Raw genomic sequence first — 26,947 nt, 5'->3', positions numbered from 1 at the left:
CAGAGGCAACCCTTCAAACCCTGTGATCAGTCTCATGAGGGGCTTCTCTTTCCCCTTCAGAAAAACCTCTTGTTGAAGTAACTTGCCTATTTTCCTACATTGTCATAATCTGTATCTTCACCCATCCCTATAAAATGCTATCAAAATCTTCCTGGTCAACTTAATACTGAATAACTATAGCATTACTGTATTCTTTCTTGTCTTTCTTCAGCTTTCCTTTTACTGGATCCCAGCCCGGCTGAGCAGGGAATAAATGAGCTGGAACTTAGTTCTTCTTCTCCTCCTCCTCCTCCTCCTCCTTTTCAAAGTATTACAGCAAGTTTCCAGTTCAGGGCTGAGTTTCAAAGTTTGCAGACAGGCAAGGGTTAAGGCAGGACTCCGCTGCTCCAGCAGTGGCACCTGTCAGTGGGAGGGAAGCAGCGAGAGACTGGAGTGAGTTTTGCCCGAGTCTCCAGCAAAGCTGGAAGCAGGCAGCAGCCACATGGAGATCTCCAGCTGCAGAGGGTGAGAAGAAGGCTGCGTTTTGCCCATGCCTGGCTGGAAAGAGACTATCAAGACAAAGCCTGGAATGGGGGGATCCTAGGAGGCCAGAGGCCAAATCATCCTCCTCCCCCCCCACACACACACACCAAACAAAACCAAGGAGGCACTACAGAGCTCTCTTAGATCGCTAAGGAGGAGAGCAAAGAGGCTGAAGATATGCAGCTGACTCGGTGCTGTTTCATATTTCTTATCCAGGGGAGCATCTATCTTCTGGTGAGTGACCGAGGGGCTGGGGAAAGGGTAATGTTAGTGCTAGTGACATGGCTTTGGCAAATGTAAAGTCAAAGGGCTGCTTCTTAAACCGCCTCCTTACATTAGTATGTCCAAGCAGTTTCATGGTCTGCTGTCTCAATAGCACTTCTAGTTTGGCATGCGCTGCGCTCTGTTCTCCAATTGTCCTTGCACCAACTTTGCCGGGCAGGTCATTGCATCTTAGCTTTCGGAGGAACCTTCTGTTTAGGACCATCCTTTCATTCATCTTTCCATAAATGCCACCTCTTTTTCCTTTGCAATGATTCTTTGCTTGTGCTTTCAGCAGCAGCCTATTAACAGTTACCAGGATATGTTTATTTTGCTAGATGTATATACCACCTTTATTCCAGGAGCTTAAACAGAAGACTACTTAGCATTCCTTTCCTCCAATTAACCTGCCCACCCACCCACCCCAAACCAACAGCCTTGCTGGATAGGTTTGAGAGGGATAGTAGTTCAAAGTCATCCACTGAACCTCCATGGCTGAGGACAGACTTGACCAGATTTTGTCCTTCCAGATGTTGTTCAATACTTTGACCACAGCTCTATAAGGACACTGATTTTGAGGAATTGGCATTTCATCCAGAACAAACATTATTTTGCAGCCCCGAGTTCTTAAAGAGAAAGCACTGAGTCTAGTGCTAAAAACAGTTTATTGAACTGTTACAGATGTCAGATAAGTGACCCAGGTCACAAGCTGGAAGTTCTAGAATCTCCAGCCAGTTTCACTTTTGGGGGGAAGGAGGATAAATTTATATCTTCTCGTAGCAATATCATCTGCCCAAGCAATCTTCATCCTGCATATTTCTCTGAAGCGACTACTAGAAAGCCACTACATACAGAAGTCTGTTTTGCCCCAAAGAAGAAGAAGAAGGTGCAACTCAGGGAAGTGAAATAATCTCCCAACCACAAGGGTGCAAAGGGAAGCTGTTGAGCATAGACAAATAGAAATATAAAAGTCTGCCCCTGAATGAGTTTTGAGTTTCATGGAGAGATGCCAGAAACCCATGCTGAAATAAGGTAAACAATGTGATTGCCAGAGTATATTTTTTTATCTCTCCTTTGAAAATGCAAATAATTTTGCATCTATCTTCTGTAGGAGTTGTCTTCTAAGCGGCTGCTGAAATTCACAAAATTAATTAGCAAAGTAGGCCATAGGAACAGAACAGGTTTCACTAGTGCTGAGAAGCATTGTTTACCTATCAACAGAGAGGAAGCATTTGCGTCAGTCAGAATGGAAAGGCACAACCATAAAGTTAATTTTAAAATCTTCCCCTCCCCCTCCCCGTGCTCTGGAGTTGCGAGTTCAAGATGTGCTGCTCACTGATTGATCGACAGCAGTGGACTTCTATGATCCAAAAAGCTTTTTTGCTTGTTTTTTCTCCAGCAGTGGAGAAGGGAGAGGAAACAGGGAAATGATCCTGAGGCTTTGTAAACAGTGATTAAATGGGAGGATAGGGCAAGAGGTCTCTTTTGTCTTGGAATGGCTTGATCAGCATCATTGAAAACTACAATGATCTCTTGCCTCCCCACCTCCTCATGTTGCATTTTTCAGCTCAGGAAAAAGCAGACACCCCACTGGAACTAGGGCTCCAAGCCTCATCTCCTCTAGAAGCGAGTTAGGTTGCAGCCGAGAACAATCTCATGTTCTCTGGTGGAGATGGGCACAAACAGACCAGAACTCTCCTCTTTGCAAAACTGCTTTTCCCTCAATTGTGCATTGTTAATTGCAAAAGGAAGGAAAAAACATTCTAGTCTACAGGGAAAGAAGCCTAGTTTTCTCTGGCAGCTGAGTGCCCTTTACTCCCTGTGGATCTGGTGCAGATCTCTCTTCCTCCCAGCACTGCAGCTTGGCTGAACAGACTGGGTTTGACTGATTGAATTTTGTAGTTGCCTCCTGTCTGGTCAGTGGTTGCCTCTTTTCTGTCATCTTGCCTCAACCTCTTTTTAAAAATGCATACCCTCTCTCACCAACAAATGGCTTGTTCAAAATTTGTGCAGATGGAAATAAATTGGATTGCACCAAGGAGCAAGATTGCAATCTCTTGTCCTTCCTAAGGGGGCAAGTTGGGAGGGGCCACTTGGCAGGATTCTAGAAATTACAAGGAGCCAGAAGAGTCTTTTGTTGCAACAGGAACAACCTTATATTGAATCAAAGCTTGAGCACTTTCAGCCAAGTGTTCTCTGCTCAGAGTAGCAGTAGCTCTCCTAGTTCTCAAGGGAAGCTGGTTCCTAAATACTGTATCTCATCTGAATCTAGGTTGGAGGTACTTGGGATGGAACCCAGTACATTCTTAATTGTGCAGTTACGTATTGTCCATTTTGACTCCCAGTATAAATATTACAGTGATCTCACTGGTTTAAAAATGAAGTCATCTGGCTCTTCTGGGACATCTAAGGGACCTTCTTCCCATTCACGTATTGGGACCCAGACATTTGCTTAGGGTAATCAGGGGGTTTTTATCTGCAAAACCTATGCACTTATCTTGAAATGCAGTGTCTCCTTAACTCAGGAGCAAGGAAAAGATGAAGCTCCTTCAACCAAACTCTTCAAAGACCTTGTTTTCAACCAGCTGTGGTCACTCCTTACAACACAAAGTAAGCACTTAGCTTAAAAATGGAGCGGAGAGATCTCTTGTTTTGCAAGTCTTCCTTCATTGCCTTTTAATTTAGAAAGTGCAGCAAGATGTTTTTGTACCAGAACAATATTAGTGATTTTAATTTAATATTATACTACTGACAGATGTACTGGTAATGTCCTTTTTATTTTTTAAAAAAGTTGCATGAAAGGGGGGGGTTCACTTTGTAACCCTGGGATATTTTAATGCTGCTTTGAAGTTCCAGAATACCAAAAAAATATACTGTTTTTAAATAATCACCAGGTGAGATAGCAACTACTTTCCCCATTTTCAAGATGTGGAAATGGAGGAAGTGTTAAGAGGCAGACATTTAATGAATCCACAGCAGACGGAAGTTGGTGATGATGAAGGATTTTTAAATTGCAGCCCCCCCCCCATGCCTGCCTAGAGACAGGGCTCCATTTAACAAGTTTACCAGTTGTGGAGCACCACAAGGTCTCTTATGTTCTCCTTTGTATAAATCCCCTCCTTTTAAAAATTGACTCCAGCATCCAGATCACCATAAGATGAATATATAAACAACTTGCCTGTCTCTAGATTGGAACTGTGGATACTCACTCACTGGCTCCAATGTCATAAGAATAGCCAAGTCTTATTTGGCACCCAGCAGAGTCAGTCCCAGTGGCTCCCTGAGTTAATATCAGTGGAAGTACTGTTAATTTAAGCAGAAGTGGTGAATGCTCCAACACTGGAAGTTTTTAAGAAGAGACTGGCCAGCCACTTGTCTGAAATGGTATAGGGTTTCCTGCCTGATCAGGGGGTTGGACTAGATGACCTCCAAGGTCCCTTCCAACTTTATTATTATTATATGTACAGAGCCACCCAGTTTGATGGCCATCAGAACTGAAGGTCAAGGGTTCTCACCAAAAATGTTCTAATCCAGGTCCTACATGTGAGCAATTCTGGGAAAGTTATTGGTGGCACAGCTCATTTTTAAGAGTGAAACCATTTAGAGCAGCATCATAATAACTCTGAAAGATTGGTTGGGCCAAAAATAATGTGTGCCCCAACTAAAATTATTGTGGCCTGGCTGATTTGTATGGTTGTTTACATTTACAGTCTTAATGCCATGATGGATACATAAAAGTTCTTCCTGAGGTCAGAAAGAGAGATTTTTAAGAAAAAAAATTAAATGTATGCATTTATGTGTGTATGTTTGTCTCTGTGTGTGTTCTAGGAGGGAATCTTGTGTGTGTATGTATGAGTGAATAAGTGTTCTAGGAGGAAATCCTTTTGTAATATTTGATGCATTCAAGTAAATAGCCATCTTGAAGGGCAAGCTGGTATTAACATCAAAAACCCATGCTGAGCTGAGGTTTATTTATCAAGTTAATATTCTGAACTACTGCACTAGACTGGAGCTGTGGAGCCAATATTCCTATCCTACCCTCAGCTAAAATTCTACAATTCTTAGGAAGGGAAAACTTCCCCAATGGCTTTATTGACCAGGCTTGCTGGGAATTGCCTTCAGTGAATGCTGGAGGGCCACAAGCTTACCACTGTTGCTGCTCAACTCTAAGGCTGAGAGAAAGCCCCACTGAATTTGGTGATATTCTCAACAGGCATGCACTGGTTTGCTGCTAAGATGGTCTACCAGCAAATATATGAATTGAAAATGATGCTTAGATCAAGTGAATGAGTAATACAGCCTACCAATACGTTAGTCATCCTGACAACAGTGCCGCAGGGTTCTGTACAGATCACCATGCCCAGTATCTACCCCTGCCCTCCTCTTCTCAAATATTTTTAATAATAATAAAAAAATAAGTTTGAGCAACATATTTACGAAGTTCCTTGGGGGAAGCCAGCAGGAGATGACCATATCTGGTTCAGAAAGAAGAACCCCTGATGAAATAGAAGGTAAAAATACAACGAAAAAGTGAAATATAAATAAATCTGGGTCATTAGAGTAGGCATTAGTGTAACCACCAGAATACAATTTCAGAATACCCAGCCATCACAATAAGTCTGACAATAATGAGATAGAACTCAAGCATCAGAAACATCAGAATAAGTCTGACAATAATGAGATAGAAGTCAAGGTCATTTTATGGATCAGTCAGATTAAGTGCCCAATGCAGAAAATAAGAATAGATGGACAGAACTTGCAGTGGATATAGCTGAATACGCCTCCACCCACCCCCTAGGATTTTTATTAGGATGATTACTTTTTAATTTGTTCCTAAACCATTTGGATTTAGGAGTAATCAGGAAGGTGGCCAAATTTTCTAACAGGGTCAAGTTATTTGGAATGATTAAAAGAAATGCAGCTTCTGAAAGGCTACCAAATGATCTCTTCAAAGAACGAAAACAGGCATTAAACTCACACATATGGCACAAGGTAAGCAACTGAAGTGGTGGACATGGAGAGAGGAAAAATCCTGATTTCATTTGATAATGAAAAAATATGATTAGCCAAGAAAGGAATCCAATGGGTTTGGTAGATACTTTAATTAAAATATTTGCTGTAGCTGTTGTCAAAAGAAACAGTGCTTGTTGGGATTGTTAGGGAAGCAATTAAAAACAAAACTGCCAACATAAAAACTGTGAATAAAAATATTCTAGTTGCAAAGAAAGTGAGGAAAGAATAGTTTTTCTTCTTCAACAATTCTTGAAGCCTTAATCATCCATTAATGCCAAATGGTGGGAGAAAAGGAAGTATTTTGCAAGCGGCATCATTAAGCTGTGAGATTTGGTGCTGCAAGATACTATGATGCCCATAATTTAGTTTGGTTTGAAAGGATAGATAACCTTTATTGTCATTTTTTACGGTGCGTACAATGACACACATTAAAAATAAAATTTAGTTGCTTGCTCTCAAAGTGTACACATACATAACAAACATTTAAACATACTATATACAACATATGTATAGACCTACACCCTTACAGGGAATTATAATACTAAGAACATAAGAAGTGCATAGCTGGACAAGCCAAGGGACATTCTAGATCTCAATTTTGTGTGAAAAACTCTCTAACCAGATCCAGAGAGCTGGATCCGGTGAGCTCATAAGTACAGTCCAGAATGTGTCTAGAGCAGCTACTATTTAAGGAACCACAGTCTCTGATTCAGAAGATCCTATACAGCCATCAACTCTAATAGCCACAGATAGTGCATTAGCGTACATGAATTTTCTCTTCACCCTTGGCCTCATTCTCTCTTCACACAATCTAAGCTGATGGCTATCATTATATAATATTGGAAACAAATTCCAAAATCTGGGTAATCTTCTCAAAGGCTATATATACTGCCTCCAGGATCAGAAGCAGAGTACATCCAAGTCTGTCAGAAGAGGGTATTACATATTATTTCATATTTATAGGCTCCTATCCAAACTCCACCATTCCTAACAGTGAAAACAATTAACCAATGGAAGGAATTGCCTTCAGAACTTTTGGGTGCTCCATCACTGGAGGCTTTTAAGAAGAGATTGGACAGCCACTTGTCTGGAATAGTATAAGTCTTCTGCTTGAGCAGGGGGTTAGATTAGAAGACCTCCAAAGTTCCTTACAACTCCCTTGTTATGTTAATGTTTTTTTATCTGACAAAACACATGCCAAATAAAACATCAGGGCAAAGGTTTATAATTTGCATATTCTATAGCCATATGTAAAAGATCTTTATTTCAATCTCTGGCATTTCTCAGTTGAAGGTATTGGGGAGTAATATTGATACAAGGAGTTTTTGCTTCACATCAAAATGTACAGGCCTTGCTACTTTGTCCCATTCCAATTCTCATATTTGTACAAACAACATAATGCTCAAGCTAAATAAGAATGAGGTCTTTATGAGTTGCTAACTTTAGAAAATTTGGAATAGTCAATATGGGGCTGGTGGAAATGTATTCTGGCCATCTATCAGGCAGATTGCTATGCTGTCTTCATCATGAATACTAATGGGAGATAGGGGGAGGGGACAACAGCTGGTAGCTACATTTTTTTTATCCCTAAAATATACCTCCCCTTCTGGAAAAAGGACCTCTGATGAAATCAACTTTTAAGCATTCATCAATTTATTGTTTCTTCTAAAGATTATATTTATTTCACTGATGGTTTTAAGACTAAGGATGTGTCCAGACTGTCTCTAGGCTGTCCTCAAACCTCACCATAAAGAGACATTTATGAGTTTATGTTGTGGCATTTCTATTGTTGATATGGTCTGTCAAATTGTAATCAGCTCCTAGTGATTCCACAGATAAAAACTCTCTGTTCTCTATCACACCACTTCATGCAATTATTGTGGTTGCATTCTTGTCGTTTCCACTATTTTTGTGTATCCACTTCATGCACTGTGGGATCCTCCTCCTCCTCCTCCTCCTCCTCCTCCTCCTCCTCCTCATTTCCACCTAGCATTATCATATTTTCTAGTGATGAATCAGCTCTTGTTATGTGTCTAAAGAACAACCATTATTATATAGCATTTCTAGGCTGTTCCTATTCCAATAGAAAAAGATAACGAGGTAAAAACTTGAAGATGACACTGGACCATTGAAAGTGCTGGATCTAGCATAGGTTGATGGGCATGATCTGGGATTTGCTTCAAGCAGGAAAAAATCTTAAATTGGCATTGCAACAGCATTTATTTTAACAGTAAATGTAAATAGCAAAATTTGTGAACCAACTATTTGCCTAGTGTCTTTGACTACAATTCTCATAAGCTTTATTTCTGCATGACAGTTGTTTGGAGATTTTGAGGACAACACATATCCTGGTTAATCCATGGGAGGATATTGGAACATCAGGGAAATATTAGTATCCCTTTTATTCCCTTTAATAAATGGTGTGGTTTCCTTCTTTTCGTACAAGATGGGTTATATTGGAATAAAAGATTAGGTGTTCTCTGCTAAAAGATGGTATATAGATTAGTGAAACTCTTTTTATAGTTTTCTGAACTGTTGTTGTTGTTGTTTTTTGCTTATAATGGTTACACAATTTCACCATCATATTAAACTTTTCGTCTGCAATTGTTACATTATGCTCATTTTACCTTTATCCACTGTAATTTTTAATGAATTGCTTTCTGTTTTAATTTCTCAAGTGCTCTTTCTTTTGATGGAAATGAGGGATACAAATCTGATCAATGAAATTTCCTACTGGAGAAAGAAGAGGTTCTGACCAAAAGAGCCTGGATTCTCTTTAAGCTTTCCCAGGCAATTCAGAAGTAGAGAGAGAGAGAGAGTGGGAGGCTGTGGGTTTCTCCTAAACAGCCCTAGAATGAGGCTGCATTGCAGGAAAACCATTGAATATCCCAAGCCTGCAGCCATTGATTCCTTGTTTGTCCTGAGCTCTGCAAGATATCACGGAGAAACCAATACATACCTATACACACAAATGGACATAGATGGGGGAGTAAACAGTTTTATGTTTATTTTTTTAAGGCAGTCCAGTTCTTAAAACCCTTGGTTACCTAGCCAATCAAATTATATTGAGTGATCCACAGGTCATGCTAAAATTGGACAAGAGGAAAGAATCAACATTTTGCAACTATCGGTGTGTACCATTCATTTAAATATTTCTCTTCCATTTGAAGTTGATAATATCCTGACACCTGCCTATTATTTTCTTTGTTCATAGCTTTCAACCACTCACTGAGTCCGTCCACCAGTTTAAAAAAAAACATGTTTAAGGCAAATATTCAGGGATGGACCGTCCTTCCAGAGCAGGGCTTCTCAACTTTGGCCACTTTTAAGATGTATGGATTTTAAATACTGGAATTCCCAGCCAGTATTTTGGCTGGGGAATTCTGGGAGTTGGTCCTACATCTTAAAATGACCAAGGCTGAGAAGCCTTTGGAAAGGTTATGGAAAGAAAGGAAGGAAGGAAGGAAGGAAGGAAGGAAGGAAGGAAGGAAGGAAGGAAGGAAGAAAGAAAGAAAGAAAGAAAGAAAGAAAGAAAGAAAGAAAGAAAGAAAGAAAGAGACAGAAAGAGAGAGAGAAAGAAAGAAAGAAAGAGAGAGAGAAAGAAAGGAAGGAAGGAAGGAAGGAAGGAAGGAAGGAAGGAAGGAAGGAAGGAAGGAAGGAAGGAAGGAAGGAAGACCATGCTTGTTCCTATGAAAATTCAGAATTCGCTTTCCTTTTTATACACTATTTTAATTCTACCTGATGCCTTCCTCCAGTAGCTCTTAGGTTTATATAATTTTTTCTCATTTCCTCCTGAAATCAAAGAAGGGGAAAGGAAGAAATCGAATGCTAGAAATCTCCCAAAGATTTAAAAGTTTTTGCATCAGAATTCTGAATTCAGAATGGGTTAAAAAAATCCAGGGGGGGATGAATTTGGGTCTGTAGGATCTAATGTTCCACTTCCTTACAAAATCACAATATGGGAAGGATTTCAAACTACTTTGGGGTTATATATGTAGTAAAGCATTTTCCTGAATCAACAGTGGGATAAAGAGGGAAAAGTGTTTTTATTTTCTTTTTTTTTGTCTTAATTCAAGAATTCCATAATTTCCAACACTGGAACTCTTAAAAAGTGTACATGGGATTTATTTATTTATTTATTGATGGGATTTATATCCCGCCCTATCTCCCGAAGGACTCAGGGCGGCTAACAACAAAACATATAATAAGTACAGAAATTAAGATAAAAATAAAACTAAAATCATCTGTGCAATAAATTAAAATTTAAAACTAAAAATAAATTAAACATTCTAAATATAATTAATTAAAATGCCTGTCAGTCCAGGTCAGCCTGGTGGAAAAGGAGTGTTTTGAGGCCGCGGCGAAAGGATTGGTGATTTTGGGCCATCCGAAGCTCAGGGGGGAGCTGATTCCATAGGGCTGGCGCTCCTACAGAGAAGGCCCTCCCCCTGGGGGTCGCCAGCCGACATTGCCTAGCTGACGGTACCCTGAGGAGGCCTTCTCTGTGTGAGCGTACTGGGCGATGGGAATTTGTTCCCGGCAGCAGATGGTCCTGCAAGTATCCCGGGCCTAAGCCATGTAGGGCTTTAAAGGTAAGTACCAGCACCTTAAATCTCACCCGGAGGGCAACCAGTAGCCAATGCAGCTCACGCAGGAGGGGTGTAATATGGGAGTATCGGGGTGCTCCCATCACAACCCGTGCAGCTGCACTCTGCACCAGCTGAAGCCTCCGGGTGGTCTTCAAGGGCAGCCCCATGTAGAGAGCATTACAGTAATCTATACGGGAGGTAACGAGTGCGTGGGTGACTGTACGTAGGGCATCTCGGTCCAGAAAGGGGCGCAATTGGTATATTAGGCGAATCTGGGCAAATGCCCCCCTAGCCACAACTCCAATATGATCTTCAAAACTGAGTCGTGAATCTAGGAGGACGCCCAGATTGCATGCTCTATCAATGGGATTGTGCTGCTCATTGCTCTGCTTGTTTGTTTTCACTTTACTGTTACTTATGCATGAAATTTTATTCTAGGTGTGACGTCATCTAGAATTCAGGCATCCTGAGGAACTATTGTTTATGGTTCAAAAATAACCCTGCTTTTCTCCTTGGTTCATATCTCTTTTCTCCCTTCTTCCCGTTTTCTGTAAGAAATCCTGAGGCTTTTGATTCTGTTTTCATTAATTGGTTTTGTGATCCTGCCAACCATGGTTGATCTTCACTTTTGTCTGCTTATAAAAGCAATATTTCTCACAATAGCTCATGAAGTTATTTTCCTTCAAACAATTTTTTAATTAATTAATTTATTATTTAATGAGCTTTTAGGGCTGCTCAACTCAAACAATCATCTTTTGGATAGCAATATTACAATATACTATTTCCTTCTTTAATGCTTGATTGTTTATTTATTAGCTTTAAATCCTCCAGAAGCTGACGGTTGTATACACTGTACTCTTACTTTAGTTTTTCTGGAAATATTACTGTGAGTTTCCATGTCTGGGTGTCATGAAGAGGGATGAATTTGGATCTATGGAATCTAATGTTCCACTTCCCTGTAAAGTATGGGAAGGATCTAAAACGAGTTTTGGGGTTTATATGCACTAAAATGTTTCCCTGAATTAATGGGTCATGGAAGAGAAAAGTAGGGGAGTTTTTTTGGTCCCAATCCACAATTCCATAATTTCCAAATTCAGTTTAACATCTTAATCATGGAAATGTATTTTCTTGGGGTAAAGTGGGGGAAGACACACAAAACTGAGGATTAAATGGGTTCAGTTTCATTATGATAAACTATAGCTTAGTGCCTGTTTAAAATATGTCTTGCTTTCTCTTTTCTCCTACTCTTTTAAAATGAGTTTTGGAATCTTTTCCCATTCATTGTTTGCCTTTTTTTTCTTCTTCATATCCAGGCATAATAAAATCCGAAGTCATACAACTCACCTATTAGTTTATGTCTAATTTTGGACGTCTCTCCATTTGGGACCATATTTGGGGTAGAGACCTTTCTGTCAAGCACTAAATCTATTCATGGCATTATGTAATAAAAAACCAAATTTAGCACAGATGAAAGTTTAAAAGATCATTGCCCACATAGAAGCAGGTCTTTCTTTTTTTCAGGGCACTGGGCTTTTAGCTTGCTGTAAAAGCCAATTTTTTCCTGAAATTAAAAGGTTTATAAATACATAAAAACTACTTATAGGCTACTCATATATCACATTGCACTACTATTTAAAACACTCACTCTCTCACACACACACACACACACAGAGAGAGAGAGAGAGTTCAATAATCACAATGCTCTGATTTGCTTGTAATATTAAATCTTAACTGATAAAATCATACATATGAAAGACCAAAATAATTCAACCACATTATTTTGTGACTATCAAGTTTTAGATAATAGTCAGAATTTTCATAGTTATCCTGCACAAGTTCTCCCCTTATAGGGGCCAGATTATATACAAATTACAATTTGTTATACAAATAAAATTCTATCTAACCATCTGTATTCCCAGTCAATAATTATGTTGACTAAGTTTTCTAGGAGCTGTGGATGCAACTGATCTGAAGGACAACGTGTTGGGAAAGTGTTTTGCCATGATTCTAACTATCAGTCATGGAATTGGAAGGTGCAATTGAAACCATGGAGTCCAGCTGCCTCCCTGAAGGAAAAATGAGGTAATGAGGTCCTGCTATCCTCTTGTTCCATATAGGTAATCTGTGGCCAAGATGAGGCAACAGAAGAGGAAGAAGAAGAAAATGGAAAATCCTCCAAAGCTCAACAAAGATCCAGAGTGCAAAAGAAAAAAGCCCAAGTCTCCTTAAAGTCCTCTGTAACTCCATCTTATTTCCAGAACACAACTCTCTTAGAATTGGTCTCCAGTAATGCACCAGAATTTTGGAATATCCTAGATAGTTTGTCCAAGCAGGGACAAAGCAAACAACCTCGTGGAAGAAGAGATTCCCTCACCAATCCTAATCAGTTCAAAAAAATATTTGGGTGGGGTGATTTCTACTCCAACATCAAGACAGTAAAACTCAACCTCTTAATTACAGGCAAAGTGGTTGATCATGGGAATGGCACAGTCAATGTGTTCTTTCGTCATAACTCCACTGGCCAAGGGAACATCTCAGTCAGCTTGGTACCACCAAACAAAGCAGTTGAGTTTGATCTTGAGCAGCAAATCTTCATAGAGGCAAAAGAATCAAAGATCTTCAACTGCCGGGTGGAGTCTGAGAAGGTGAGCAAATCAAAGAAGACTACCCTGTGCACTTATGACCCTTCTAAAACCTGCTTCCTGAACCACACACAGAGTCAGGTCTCTTGGGTTTGCTCCAAGCCATTCAAAGTTATCTGTATCTACATAACCTTCTACAGCATAGATTACAGACTTGTGCAAAAAGTGTGTCCTGACTACAACTACCACAACAATGTTCCTTATTACCCTTCTGGGTGATGACATACCTCTTTTGAATGTAAAGCAACTCATGTCTCAAATGTCACTTGATTGAGGACTGGGGAAGGAAAATAGACTATGAAGAGATTGAAACATGCCTCACCAATGCCAGTCATACACCTGGCTTCTACTAAGAGACATTGAGTTTGGGAAAGAGATGGAGAGGACATGAATGGACATATCCTTGAAACACTTTACCCTTTCATGTATACATTTAGCCAAAATATTTCAGTGCTTATGGTGGAAAGCCCACAGTGCGCTTTCATTTCAGCATTGTTATTTAACAAGTGATGTAATCCATCAGGGGTACTACTGTTGAGGTTTGCATCTGTCAACAGCCACATGTGGGGGAAGCAATCTGTAGGAGGTCATGCGTCAAAAATGTATAAGACTCAAGCAAACAGTGGTCATGGTCAGAGTCAAAAGTGGAAGAGGCCATATTTTGCCATTTGACATGTCTTTTTCTCTTTTTGTTACTGCTTTTTCTATTTCCCCTTTGCTTCTTTCTCAGTATCCCTGTGACTGATGCTAAGAGAAATCTAAACTGGTCAGAGAGCTTTGGGATCATTCATAGAAATTAGATGAAATAAGATGCTTCTTGACCGTGCCACATTGTTGAATGGGTGCTGTTTAACATTTTTCCCCATAACAGGGACCGCCATGGGTCACATGGAAGATATCAGGGTTCCAGATGGGAGGGATCCAATGGCACCTTGGTAGAAATAAACTATTTTACCCCATCTACTTCCTTGCCAGAGCACCATCTCATCCATCCCTCGCATTTTATCCAGTTTTAATATCACTAAGTTTAATTTTAACTCACTAAAAATTAACAGCCAGTAAGAGGAGCTGAATAAAAAAGACTTGGAAGGCTGTATTTAGGTATCTGTATCTGAGTCCCAGATGGTACACTACAGTTTAAGGAATGTTTTTCATCCCTTGGGATTGATATGTATATTTCCCTTTTGGCCACTCTTAAAAACTGAAAAAAATTCTGCTTCCCTAGCTTTCACCCATGGTCCCTGAAAATTTCTAAGTCTGAAACTAGAAAATTGAATAGAAACACTAGAACATTCAGCATTCCAAAGAGCATTGCAGGGACATAATTTATACATGATCTACTACCTGACATAGTGGTAGAAAACCTGATCCTTTAGTTCTAATCCTTTTTCAGTACTATTGCCCTAAGTCTCTCTCCCAATCGCTAACTTGAACCAATATATAGCCAGATCCTAACTGCATTCTTATGGGTCAGTTTTCCTTGAATAGAACACAAATATAGATTATATGCTGTGATGATGTCTCTATCAAAACACTGAGGGTTTGGGACTAGTATTGCCAGAGAAAATAAAAGTTACCCAAATGGAATCATAGTGTTGTTCCTTTGATTTAAATTAATCTTAATGATTTTTTTAAAAAAAATTAAAACAGATTTGGCCAAATCTGCAGAAACAAACTGGGAAGAATTGGATTGGGGCTGAGTCATAGCAAAAACTTTAGTAGTAGTAGATATGACCTGAAGGTAGAGAAACTTTTTCACTCATATTCATCTACTTGGTCTTGAGGAGCTCCCTGGACTGTTAGAAGCTTGTATTTGCTTCTTGATGATTAGATTTTGCCAGCATTGGAAACTGCTACTTTAGGGAATAAAAACCCATACCTTTTCAATTATATTCTTGTAATGTCTCTCCTAACGTTTGAGACAAGGAGGGAGAAACACTGTTTACTCAAGGAAGTAGAAGGACAAAGCACATCCTCATGTTACTGGACAAAGGAAGATTGATTCAAATCTGGGTGAAGCTGTCTCAGAGGAGAGATAGCTTGCTTGCTAGGAATTGTGAAATTAGTCCTTGGCTGCAGCCTTGCAGAATTGACACCACTTGTCTAAGGCAGAAAATGTCATACTGGAAGAGACAGGTAGATCTTCAATTCAAGGAATTAGGAAAATGGTGTTGAGAATATACCTCTCTGCAGATTTAAACACTGCAGAAAGACATTATTTACTATTCCAATATTATGAGAAAATATGACAGATGGCAGTTTAGAAATGTCTTTCCACAATCCAATATTGTCAGAATGTGTTTGACTACAGGAGTTATCCTCATTTGCATGGCACCAAGTTGAAGAATCCAAGTTGAAGGCTACTTTAAAGGATGAGTAATCATTTGGTTCCAGTTGCAAATGTTTTAGAATGTTGAAAGATATAGGGGACACATAGAGAAAATTTCCCATATATTTTGAATAGCATTCTCTTGAGGTGTGAAAAGGGGATGGAGAAAGACATACTATGTGTAATATCTGCATTGACAACCATTTCCACCTCACTGGTCAACCATTCACATGTTGTAGATTCTGGCTTAATGGCCTTTGGAGAGTCTCTATTTGGCAGGAAATAGGCACAAATTTGCATGCTTGTGAGCCTTGTACTGAGTGAAACTTGTGCCCCTATCTTTACCCTGAACACACCTCTACTTGTCTATAAAAGATTTAGCAAACCTCCTACAGAGCTTTCAGTCTTGGATGGCTACATATTTTCTAGCTGCAGTTTTAATATTCTGAGAAAAAAGAAATAACAAAGGAAATGATAGGGGGGGGGGAATCAGAGTCCACCTTGTTCTAATGCCCTGTCCAAACAACCTTTTTTAATGACTCAGTTGCTGTAGCATTGCACACATTGCATGAAGGTAGAATTTGGCGCTATTCAAATTCAGTTGCAAGAAATGTTACTGTTTCTCAGTTCCAAATTTATGCTTTTTCCCAAAGAGAAATTCATTATTCTTTCATTACAAACAGATATACCTTCACATCAAGGAAAGATGCCAAATTTGTTTGAAATTCTGCATCTGTACCAAATGCTTTCTGATGCTCAGTGGCACAGAAGCACATGGAGGGACTGTGGGGGCAATGAACACAGCAAGTGGCAGTCATAAAGAGCTTCCATGCACCTGGGCATCTTTTGGTCCTCAGAAAAAGCATCTGCAGTCTGCTCAATTAAAATAAAATTAATGTTGGGGGGGGGAAATAAGCCCGTGTTAAGCTTCTAAAGAGCTCCTTACTTCAACAAAGGTTTGTGTAAAGCATCGCTATGAAACTGTTTCCTAAAGCAGTGTGGACCCCCTTGCTTATAAACATCAACAAAGCGGCCACTTTACTTCATTTTATCTCAGCTCTGAGGCCTCTCCTGGCAGTTCCAACAGACAGAAAAGATGTTCTGCACATGCCCTAAGCAGACACAAAACCTCTAATGGCTGTTGGAATGGCTGGTCAAAGCTCTAAGGCAATGTTAATTTGCTTGATGAAGTGAACCATATTGTATCTACATCTGAAGATGAGCCTCTCATGCCCTCTAATAAAAATTTTCAAAATTTAACTTCATCATCTTCACATCTTATAAAATTTCAGAGAGCTTGCTCAAGATTTCACAAAGTCTCATTGACAACATTACAATCGCGTGTTTCTGATTCAAGTAAAAATGCAGGGGAGGGCTGTCACCATCTCAGGAGACTTGATCTCAGGAGATTACAAATGATTTGTGGGGGGAGGGCAACTTAGCCCCCATGCGATGTCACTTGGGACTTGAAAAAGTTGCTGACTCCTGGTAAACACCGTGCAAATGGCAGTACACAATCACACTATGATCGTACATAGGTAGTTCTAATTTGCCTAATATAGCAAATTCACCTGTAGAAATATTCCCTAGGAATTCCTAATTTAACTTCTCTGGTTTCAGATTTCAGGCTTTGTTTTAACATTAAACCTAGACTCATTGGATTGCCCCAGACAATTAATTCTAAATGGGCTGCCTATGCATTGATGACTGACCTCAGAGGTTATTGTAAGAGGTGGGATCATAATTTATAGAATCTTTGGTGCTATCAAACAGCCTTCCCCAAAGTGGTGCCCATCAGAAGTGTTGAACTTCCGTTTCCACAATCCCCAGCTAGTATGGCTAATGCTGTGGAGTTGTGGTCCCATATCTTTAGGAGACATGAGGCTGTGAGAAATTGTTATTAAAAAGGTTTGGAAAAAGGTTTGCTACTCTCCTGCTTTTTCCAAGTTTTAGTGCTACTCCCATCAATCTACCTAACATTCATCTTTCTCCAAGGATTCTTCTGCTTCTTTGTGCCAGATCACTATTTTGTCTACAATTTGCTCTATTATTTCCTCTTTCTCTCTGATTAAAGAATGGCCACACTGACTGTATCATGTATTTATTTTTAATACTGTCATTGAAATGGAGAATAAAGCTTCCTTCTGCATCGCAGGGGGGCAGTATGAAAAGTGGCTTTTGGTTTTGTTGTGAAAGCTAACAGAAACCTCTTTTGTCTAGGCTAATACATTTATGAAGAGATGGATCATAAAAATGCACCAAAAATGAGAATTTTTGGGGAATGGGTTGCTCCTTTCTATGGGATTCTTTTTGTCCAAATTTTGCTCTTCAACAACTTTGATTTGGTTCATTTCTGATGGATGCCCTTCAAAAATGGTGTTCACAAATTCCATCAAGGGTTTTCAAACTTTTTTCAGGCTGCATTGACCTGTTAATTTAAAAACATAGAATAGAACCCTTCATCAATAAGAAAATATTTTCTAATGGAATGGATTGGGTTGAAAAAGAATAGAATAGAATAGAATAGAATAGAATAGAATAGAATAGAATAGAATAGAATAGAATAGAATAGAATAGAATAGAATAGAATAGAATAGAATAGAATGCTATATTTGAATTATATTTTCCTTTATTCTCTCAAGGAACCCACCCCCTAAAATTCTTATGCCCTAACACACACACACACACACACACCTCTTTATGTGTGTGTGTGTGTATGCAAGTCTTTGAACTAGTGTTGACAACTGGTGACTGCTAGTACATGTCCTTGGAGTTTTATGCCAAGGTTTCAGAAGCAGTTTGTCCTTGCCTCCTTCTTCCTAAGACTGAGAGAAAATGACTAACTCAAGGTCACCCAGTGGTTTTCATACCTAAGGTCTCCTAGTTTCTAGCCTGATGCCTTAACCACTACACCACATCTCTTCTCCAGTGAGCTCTAGGGATCCACAGAACATAATTTGATTAGATGCTGTCTTTGCCAAAGAAATGCAACCATTAAGGATTACTAATATCAAAAGAGAACATTCTAGGAGGAGTTCAGTTCTTATGTTAATTAAAAACAGAAGTCAGATGTGTTTGATGAAGGATGAACATCTATATCAAATAATGTTTTTGCCAGTGTTTCTCTAATTTTAAGGTAAGTTGTTTACAACTTGCCTTCTCCCCATAAAAGATATGTCAGTCCCATTTCTTTTTTAAAAAGTACCCATTTGGATTCATCGTTCTTTCTTGAGATGGGACTTTAAATTCGATGATCCATGTTGAGCAGCATCTGAGCATTTGGGATCAGTCTTAGTTTCTTGAGCAACTGCCAGAGTCCAAAAAATGACTTTCTAAGACACCTTATATTTTTCTCCATTTCAACACAAAATAAACCTGAACTTTTATTCCGGCCCAGATTTAAGCTCATACTATTAATGATATAACATACTGCTGGAGAATGTGAGAAAACAGTACTCATAGTTACATCAAATCACCCAGCCTTCCACAGAGGTTTGCAATGTTGAGATAATTTAATTTTCTCTTAAACCAGGACTCAGCTCTGCATTTAAAGTAGGTTATTTTTCAAGAAGTCCCTCCTTCTTCAGGGGGATTACACCTAGTAACATTTTAGTATCAGGATAGGATTGGTGGGGCAGGGAAAAAACACAGAATAAATGGTAGTTGGAGATGATTTATTAGGCTATTGTCCCAGTCCAATTCCACTGAAGAGCAGAAGGATGCACAGATGCTATAGCATCTGTGGAGCTGCTCAGTGGCAAATGCCCAATTGTGCAAAATTGCTATATCCTGAAATATACAAGTAACACTTTAAGATATACATGTGTTACACCACTGGATATGGTCTGTGGTGTTCCAAAAGATACAACTACACTCTGAACACATCGGAGCAAAGCACCTGGTACAAATCAGAGTACATGAGTAGCGCAAATTAAAAAAAAAGAAATCAGAAGAGAATCAGTTCGTTCTCGAAATAAAATTTGATATGCAACACAAAGCAGCTGGTAGTACTGCTTAATAAAGCTGCTGCAATGGCAATTTAATGTCCATGCTTTGAATTAATACCCCTGGAAGGAAGAGGCTTTATCTCAGTCTTTATAATTTCACAGAATCAGCTTCTATCTTGTGAGAAGAAACTATCTTAGTCAGAATATGAACTTTGAAGATCAACAAGAAGGGCTAGCTATAATGATTGCAACACATTGCAACAAGTCCTTACACACCATTTGATGTTTCAGGGGGACAAAAACCACCAATCATCTGTTGGAACTTATGGAAGACCCAAAGCCATATCATTATATTAGGGACCTAAAATTGATTTATTACCTTTCACAACAGTAACATTTTTCAGTTTGAATAGAATTAGTAAATAGAATATTATGTGCAGGGACATAATGTTTATATAAAACTGCACCTAAAGCTAAGCACAAATTGCTCTGTACTATTTATCTCTTTGACTGAGATACAGTTGCCTTTGAGATAAACAAACATTCATTCAACTCATAATCATCATCTTTGTGTGAAGTACAATAATACATGAAAACAATTACAAAGAAACAATGAGCTTCAGTTCAGTTCCTCCTAAACAAGAGAAAATAACCCTGGATTCTCCCATACAGTCTATCCACACAACATGCTGCAACATTAATAACTTCCTAAATTTTGAAAATCCTAATGATGTGAATCCCAATTGTTTTACTGTGGGAAATGTTTTGTCCTCTGCCTTAATGCCCCACTCCCAACTGGAAAGTGGGAACAGTAAAAGCCCTACCCAGCTATGATCAAGTGTAGGGCAGAGGAAATCCAAAAAATATTTCATGATCCATAGCACTGTTAAATAAAATGAAAAGAAAATATCTCTACACTTTTTCTAAAAGTTGGAATTATATTACATTAAGGGTGGGTTGATAGGTCTTTAGAAAAATTAATAAGCCAGCTTTCCCAAAAAATTCAGGGGAGGCTGAGGCACGGAATCTGGTTTCCAAAATTGAAAATGTTAGAGCGTTCTAATCACATCAGGAGCAAAGACTGTGTTTATTCCCATTTACAGAAGATGCTTCCTGCTCATTTGCTAATAAATAGATTCCCTTGTCTCACTGAGAAAGGGGGGGAAAGTCCTCTAATTTAAATTTAATGAGCCTCTAAAGCTAGAGCCTCCAATAACCTTTGCTCCAGCTTATCCAGAAAAGCAGCCGTTTAGAACAAACACCTAAGTCAAATCTAACATGCTTAGCTGTTAACAGTGAAAGGGAGCTAGCACAGCTGCCCACGCTGCAACCATCTGCCTGGCTGAACTCCTTATAAAGGACAAGAAAAAAGAACAAAAATCAGAAGCAACTGGGAGACCAAAGGGAAATATGTTTGTGTACAAGGAAAAAAACAGTAATTATGTGAAATGGAAAATTGGGGTTCACTTCTTTAAGATCTCATACTTCTATATTCACAGCACTAAAATAGCCAGCTTCTACTCTTCATGTCTTCATCAGACTAAAAATGAAGACCACATCTGATCAATTCAGAGCGGTGCAGAGTGATTTAAAAAAAATGTTTCAAGGTGCTTGGCCCAATGGGATGAATAACATTACACAGAATTGGCATGGCATACAATTAGGTAGAACTGCCAACCCAAAGAGGGAAACGGAAAGAAATGTAAGATCATGAGCAAGACAATACATCCACTTTGCCTAATACTGTTTGATTCAGGAGCGGGTATCCTATTTTAATCTGGGATTTGTATTTTCAATTTCTTTCTTGCCTAGAAGATGCAAGAAGCTTGTCAGGTAAGGAAGTGAGACCACTGGAGTAGGGATGAAATGTTTCAGCCCAGTTTTCAGCAGCATAAATCAAGGGTGAAAAACCTGTAGTCCTGCAAATATTGATGAATTACTATTCCTAGTAGCCAGTCAGCATGGCTAACAATAAAGAATGCTAAAAATTCAGCATTATCAATTCAACATACAAAAAATTGTTCCCTAATCTTTGTTTGATTCCAGCTGACACAGTTCTACATGGTGCAAAAATAACTTGATCCTTTGGCAAATTTAACTGGATGCTTTCTATTTATGTATAGCTATTTATGCATTCAAATAAGAAAACAAAATAGCTATGCAGAACTTTGTAACAGTAACTTTATTTCTGTTTGTGACACCTTCCATTTTTTTCCTGTATCCATTCTAATCTTGTTACTGGATTTTTTCCAATCTTCCTTACTCTTCTTGCTCAAAAATATTCTGAGGTCTTCTTGTATGCAGAGTTCATTAACTGAGTTCAAGTCTGGAAACTATGAAAGCTATTTCCAAACAATTATTTTTCTTTCCTGTAAAAACTCCATGGTTAATTTGAAGATACGTTTTGGATTGCTGCCTTGCTGAAATATCCAATCTTTTTTCATTTTCAACATCTTCACTAATAGAGATATTTGCCTGAAGACTGTGATAAAATATTTGCCAAAATTACATGAAAACTGGTCAAATCTGCAAAGCAGAATCCATAGAACAATGCAGATGACCTTCTGGAAAAATTGGCTGACGTTGGAGTATGCTGTCCACAATTGTACAAATATTGTTTGTACAATTCTGCTTGGGAGAATCATCATCAGAAGGAAATCTTTTTTCTGACTTCATGAGAAATGTGACTAAGTATGCAAAGAAAAACTTCAATACACTTGAAATATTTTGTGGAAAAAATCCTTTGGACAGATAGAACAAAAATGGAACTGCTCAGCCTCAACTGTACAAGATATATTTGGGGGAAAAGGTGATGCATTTGAAGAAAAAAATTCTTGCCAGTTGTTAAGCATAGGGGTGGCTCTATTATGCTTTGGGTTTATGTGACAGCCTGTGGCATAGGAGATATTGGGTGGGTGGAAAGAAAAATGTGTTCAACTAAATATCAACATAACTTTGAAGCTAATGTTCCAGAGTTAGAGAAGAAACTGAAATAGAGAAGATGGTGGATATTTCACTAAGACAGTGATCCAAAACATACCTCCAAATAAACCATGAAATACTTGTAGGAATGACTTTTACAATCCCCAGCCTGAACATTACTGAAATTCTGGCAAGATCTCAAACTTGCAGTGCATGCAGAGAAACCTACAAAAATTGAAAAGCAAGATTAGAAAGGGTTTTAGCTGGCTACAGAAAATGTTGGAAACTGTTAACTCGGCCAAAGAAGGTCAAAGTATTGACTGAAAAGATTCCAAACTTTTGCATCTGCCATATTCACTCATTTCTTATGAATATGTAAAAACCCGTAAATAAGTATGCATTCATATTTGCAAAAATAAAGTCAAGTTATCAAGTGGTGATTGTGTTAGCTATTGTTCACTCATAGATTCACTGAAACATATGGTACAACTTGACCAGGGATGCCTAAAAATTTGCATGTAACTACATACCGGTAATCTTTTAGTCATAATTAAACTAGATATACATTTAACAGTGGAGTGAGATTTCCAAGCAGAATATTTTTCTATAAAGCCAAGTGGTAGAAGATAGATTTCTGAGTGTTAATGGTTTCAACCTCCCCATCTAGCATGGCCAATGTTTCACAGATGAAATATGTTGTATTCCTATGGCCTTTGCAGAGCCATCGTTTTTCCATCTCTGATGAAAAGCTTCCATTGATGAAGTGCTATCAGCCCATTCAAGCTTACAAGTTTAATAAGCTTATTAACCAAGTACAGAGTACCACTAAATAAAGCCCTAGCACTTCCAAGCAAAACTGTTATGACATAATTGCTCAATGTCATGCAATGAATTTTATGATGTGCGGGGAAACCTTTACCTTTTTTTTAATGTAGATAATAACCCCACCTATTTCTAATATTCTAATATTTTTTACAACAAATTCAGCAAGGAGGAAGAAATGTAATGTTACTTAATATTGTTCCAAATGTTAGTATAGAAGCAACGGTAGTTGAAATTGGTTATGCAAAAGCTTATTTTTCCTCACTAAAAGACAAAATCTCTTTTCTGTAATACTATCTAATATTTTGCAAGTAAAAATACACCAGCACAGACATGCAACATATATAATAATAATAATAATAATAATAATAATAATAATAATAATAATAATAATAATAATAATAATAATAATAATAATAATAATTTTATTTATATACCGCCCTTCTCCCGGAGGACTCAGGGCGGTGAACAGGGCAAGCATAAAAAATACAGAGATACAAAAGTTAAAAGGGATTAAATATATGCCCAACTAAAAACAGTAAATACAAATATTAAAATAACAATAAAAAAACCCCATCCCCCATCAGGCCAGGCCGGCTTGTTCAAATAAGAATGTCTTTAGATCGCGACGGAAGGAGCGAAGGTCGGGCGCCATCCAGAGGTCAACCGGTAACCGATTCCATAGCTCCGGGGCGCCCACAGAGAAGGACCTCCCCCTGGGGGCCACCAATCACCCTGAGGAGGCCCTCTCTGTGGGAACGCACAGGGCGGAGGGAAGTTGATCCTTTTTTATGATGGAAGGAGAGACCCCATCCTCATTAGTGCTGAAACTAGTTTAGTTTCCTCCATACTAGGAGGAAATTTATTTATTTATTTATTCATTCATTCAAATTTGTCTCTCAGGTGACTTAATACTCAGCTCCCAATATTATATGGTTCTTGACTTGCAACCAGTCAGTTAGTAACCATACCTGAAAAAAGGGACTTATGACAATGGTCAGGGATGCATCCAGCAGTCACGTGACTACATATTGGGTGGGAATTGGAACAGAAGATGTCTGTGAGACAAATACTGTACCTCCTGAGCTCATCCTTAATACCCCCAGCCCTGAAAATGATCCCAAATTATCCCATGAAGTCCTTATTTCAGGTTGGAGTGTTGTTGGGTTTTTTCCCTGGCTTTTTATAGTTTTTTAAGAGTGAGGAGTAGTTTGCTTCCTAGAGATCTCCCGCTAATTTCTAAAATCTTGAGGGGAAAAATGCAATTGCCACAACAAAAATAAGGCTTCCATTGGCCTGGAAAACAGCAATTTAGGGATTTGGATGGAGTAGGGAGTGGGAGGGATCTAAGGAAAGGAAAAAACAATGCAATTGAAAATTGGGCATTTTGCCACCAAAATTCAGTAATGCAAACTCAAGGACCTAGTGAGTTAGCTGGAGAGCTGACACTAAAGACAAGCTTGTGGGTTGCCAACTCTTATTCTATTTGGATTTTTTCCCTTTATAGAACTTTCTGCAATAGGGAAAAGACAGGGAAAGCAACATGAAAATATTTGCTAGTGGAAGATAGTATCTCATCTCCTCCACCCTGCTCCACTCCTCTATGACTGAGGCCAGGCAATTGCATGATAGTTTCTAATCTAGAAATAATCCACCTGTAGGTAGTTATCTGATCCTATTACAATAGTGTGTTGTGTTGTGCACTTCTTTCTGAAGCAAGATATGTTAATAAGGTAACCATAGGAGCATGGTTTTAATTTTCATAGAGCAATTTGAGGGAAAGTTATAAAAACAATATATACCATATTATCATTTTTATTTTATTTATATTTATTTTTTATTTGATTTCTAAAAAAAATCTTTAATAAGGCAATTTACAATAGCAATTATGTAGCAAATTATGCAAACTATATAATAAAAGAGATGTAAATAATACATTCATTATGATTATGTGCCATTAAGTCAATGCCATCTTTTTGCATCCACATAAATAAGATTTTCTCTGTGATGTTCAGCTTCTAAGCTGGTCCTTCAGTTTACATGGCCTGGGTCCGGGGTATTTGAGGGAACACCTGCTGCCGGCATCAAATGCCCTTCGCCCAGTGCGCTCCCACAGGGAGGGTCTGCTCAGGGTCCCGCCGGTAAGAGATTGCCGGCGGACGACACCCAGGGATAGGGCCTTCTCAGTGGGAGCGCCTGCCCTCTGGAACCAGCTGCCAGTGGAGCTGAGGACTGCCCCCGACCTCCGATCATTCCGCCGGGGCCTGAAGACCTGGCTCTTTGAGCTCTCGGGCCCAGGCTGAGGAGAAATTTATTTTAATTGGGGTTTTTTAATAGTACAGGGTTGGTTTAATCTTTTTTAAATTGGTTTTTAACTTTTGTATGGTTGATTTTTACTCCCTGTAAACTGCCCTGAGTCCTCAGGGAAAGGGCGGTATATAAATGCAATAAAATAAATAAATAAATAAATAAATAAATAAATAAATAAATAAATAAATAAATAAATAAATACTCATTGTCATTATAATTTAGTCCATTCATCTTGCTGTTGGTTATCCTCTCCTTCTCTTTCCTTTCATCTCTCTCAGCATTAGAACATTCTCCAGAGAGCTAGATCTTCACATAATATGTCCACAGCAGGATAATTTGAGCCTGTTCATTTGTACCTCAGGTGAAAAATCTGGTTGATTTGTTCAATGATCCATTTGTTTGATTTCTTGATATCTATGATATTCCCAGGAATCCTCATCAATATCGACATTCCAAAGATCAACATTCATTCTATCCAGCTGCTTTAAAATGTTCATTTTCATATACTGTCACTGACAATAGCATTGCTTACAATGTTCTGATCTTTGTAGGTAGAGACTCATTACAGCATTTGAATAATATTACCAAAGTCTTTCTGGATGCTCTAGCAAGTGCTGGCCTCTGGTATATTTCTTGACTACCCATACTTATTCCTTTAATGTTGAAGATTGATCTTAAAAGCCAGAAGCTATCCAGTACTTTGATATATCTTCATGGTCAGTTCTAAGATTACTTGTTATGTCTGTTATTGTGAGTTTGGTTTTCTTTATATTTAATTCTAGTACCATTTTTATCGGACGTCTTGATTTTTTTATTATTAGTTTTACTAGAATATATATTTAAAACCTGGATTGTTATATTAACTCACAGCCTATTCATTTTATATTTAATTTTCTCTTATTTTCCTTTTAAAAGCATTCTGCACCCCCCAGTGGCCAGTAGCACCACCATCATCATAGATTTATGATTACAGATGATTACTTAAAAACAACAGCAACATCAAAAAGTGGGGAGCAAGAGGACCAGTCCCCCCCCCCAGTTTCCTTTGAGGTATAAATTATCCCCTATAGATCAACAGAATGGGAGAAGGGATTGCAAGGTCATCCGTGAGAACAATGTGTGGATTTTAATTTTAATTTCCAGCCATGCTGAAGTCCACACATCTTAAAGTTACTGAGGTTGAAAAACACTGTCCTGGGGTTCCAACACTTGAAAACTTCTGTGCTCTATGTGTACACCTGTAAAATTATTTCCAAAAGTAAGGTATCACCATGATGAACAGGAAAAGCTCAAGACAATAGGAGCCTTCACTTTGAATATACCTCCACAGAAGAGATACTAGGGAGCAAAGTCTGCCTTCATTGTGCCCTGTTCATTGTGAGCTATTTAGGGCCATCTGGCTCTCCACAGTTTGGAGGCCAAGTGCTGGCATATTCTGAGTCTTCATCTAATGCAGCAAACAAGTAGAAAAAATAAATAAATAAACCTCACAGAAAAAAAGCAATTATTGGGCAAGCGACTTGCCGAATAAGAAGCTGCTGCCAAAGTAATATGTCATATTGCAGGGGGAAAGTTGAAGAAAAAAATTAT

The 26,947-nt window shown here is 38.6% G+C and overlaps 1 protein-coding gene across 2 annotated transcripts; it reads left to right on the top strand.

Moving 5' to 3' along the window:
- Positions 1-470: 470 nt before the first annotated feature.
- On the top strand, positions 471-17,492 carry NXPH3 (neurexophilin 3). Of its 2 annotated transcripts, XM_083376664.1 has the most exons (3): positions 471-756; positions 3,309-3,393; positions 12,503-17,492. In XM_083376664.1, exons 2-3 carry the CDS (start codon positions 3,322-3,324, stop codon positions 13,244-13,246), a joined length of 816 nt encoding a protein of 271 aa, XP_083232790.1. In that variant the 5' UTR covers positions 471-756; positions 3,309-3,321; the 3' UTR covers positions 13,247-17,492. The 2 variants fall into 2 exon arrangements, with proteins under 2 accessions (XP_083232790.1, XP_083232791.1); XM_083376665.1 differs by lacking the exon at positions 3,309-3,393.
- Positions 17,493-26,947: the final 9,455 nt, after the last annotated feature.

The sequence above is a fragment of the Vipera ursinii genome (assembly GCF_947247035.1).
Source record: "Vipera ursinii genome assembly, chromosome: Z".
NCBI classification, from domain to species: domain Eukaryota; kingdom Metazoa; phylum Chordata; class Lepidosauria; order Squamata; family Viperidae; genus Vipera; species Vipera ursinii.
The sequence above is the reverse complement of the archived record's forward strand: the minus strand, read 5'-3'. Positions and strand labels throughout refer to the sequence as shown.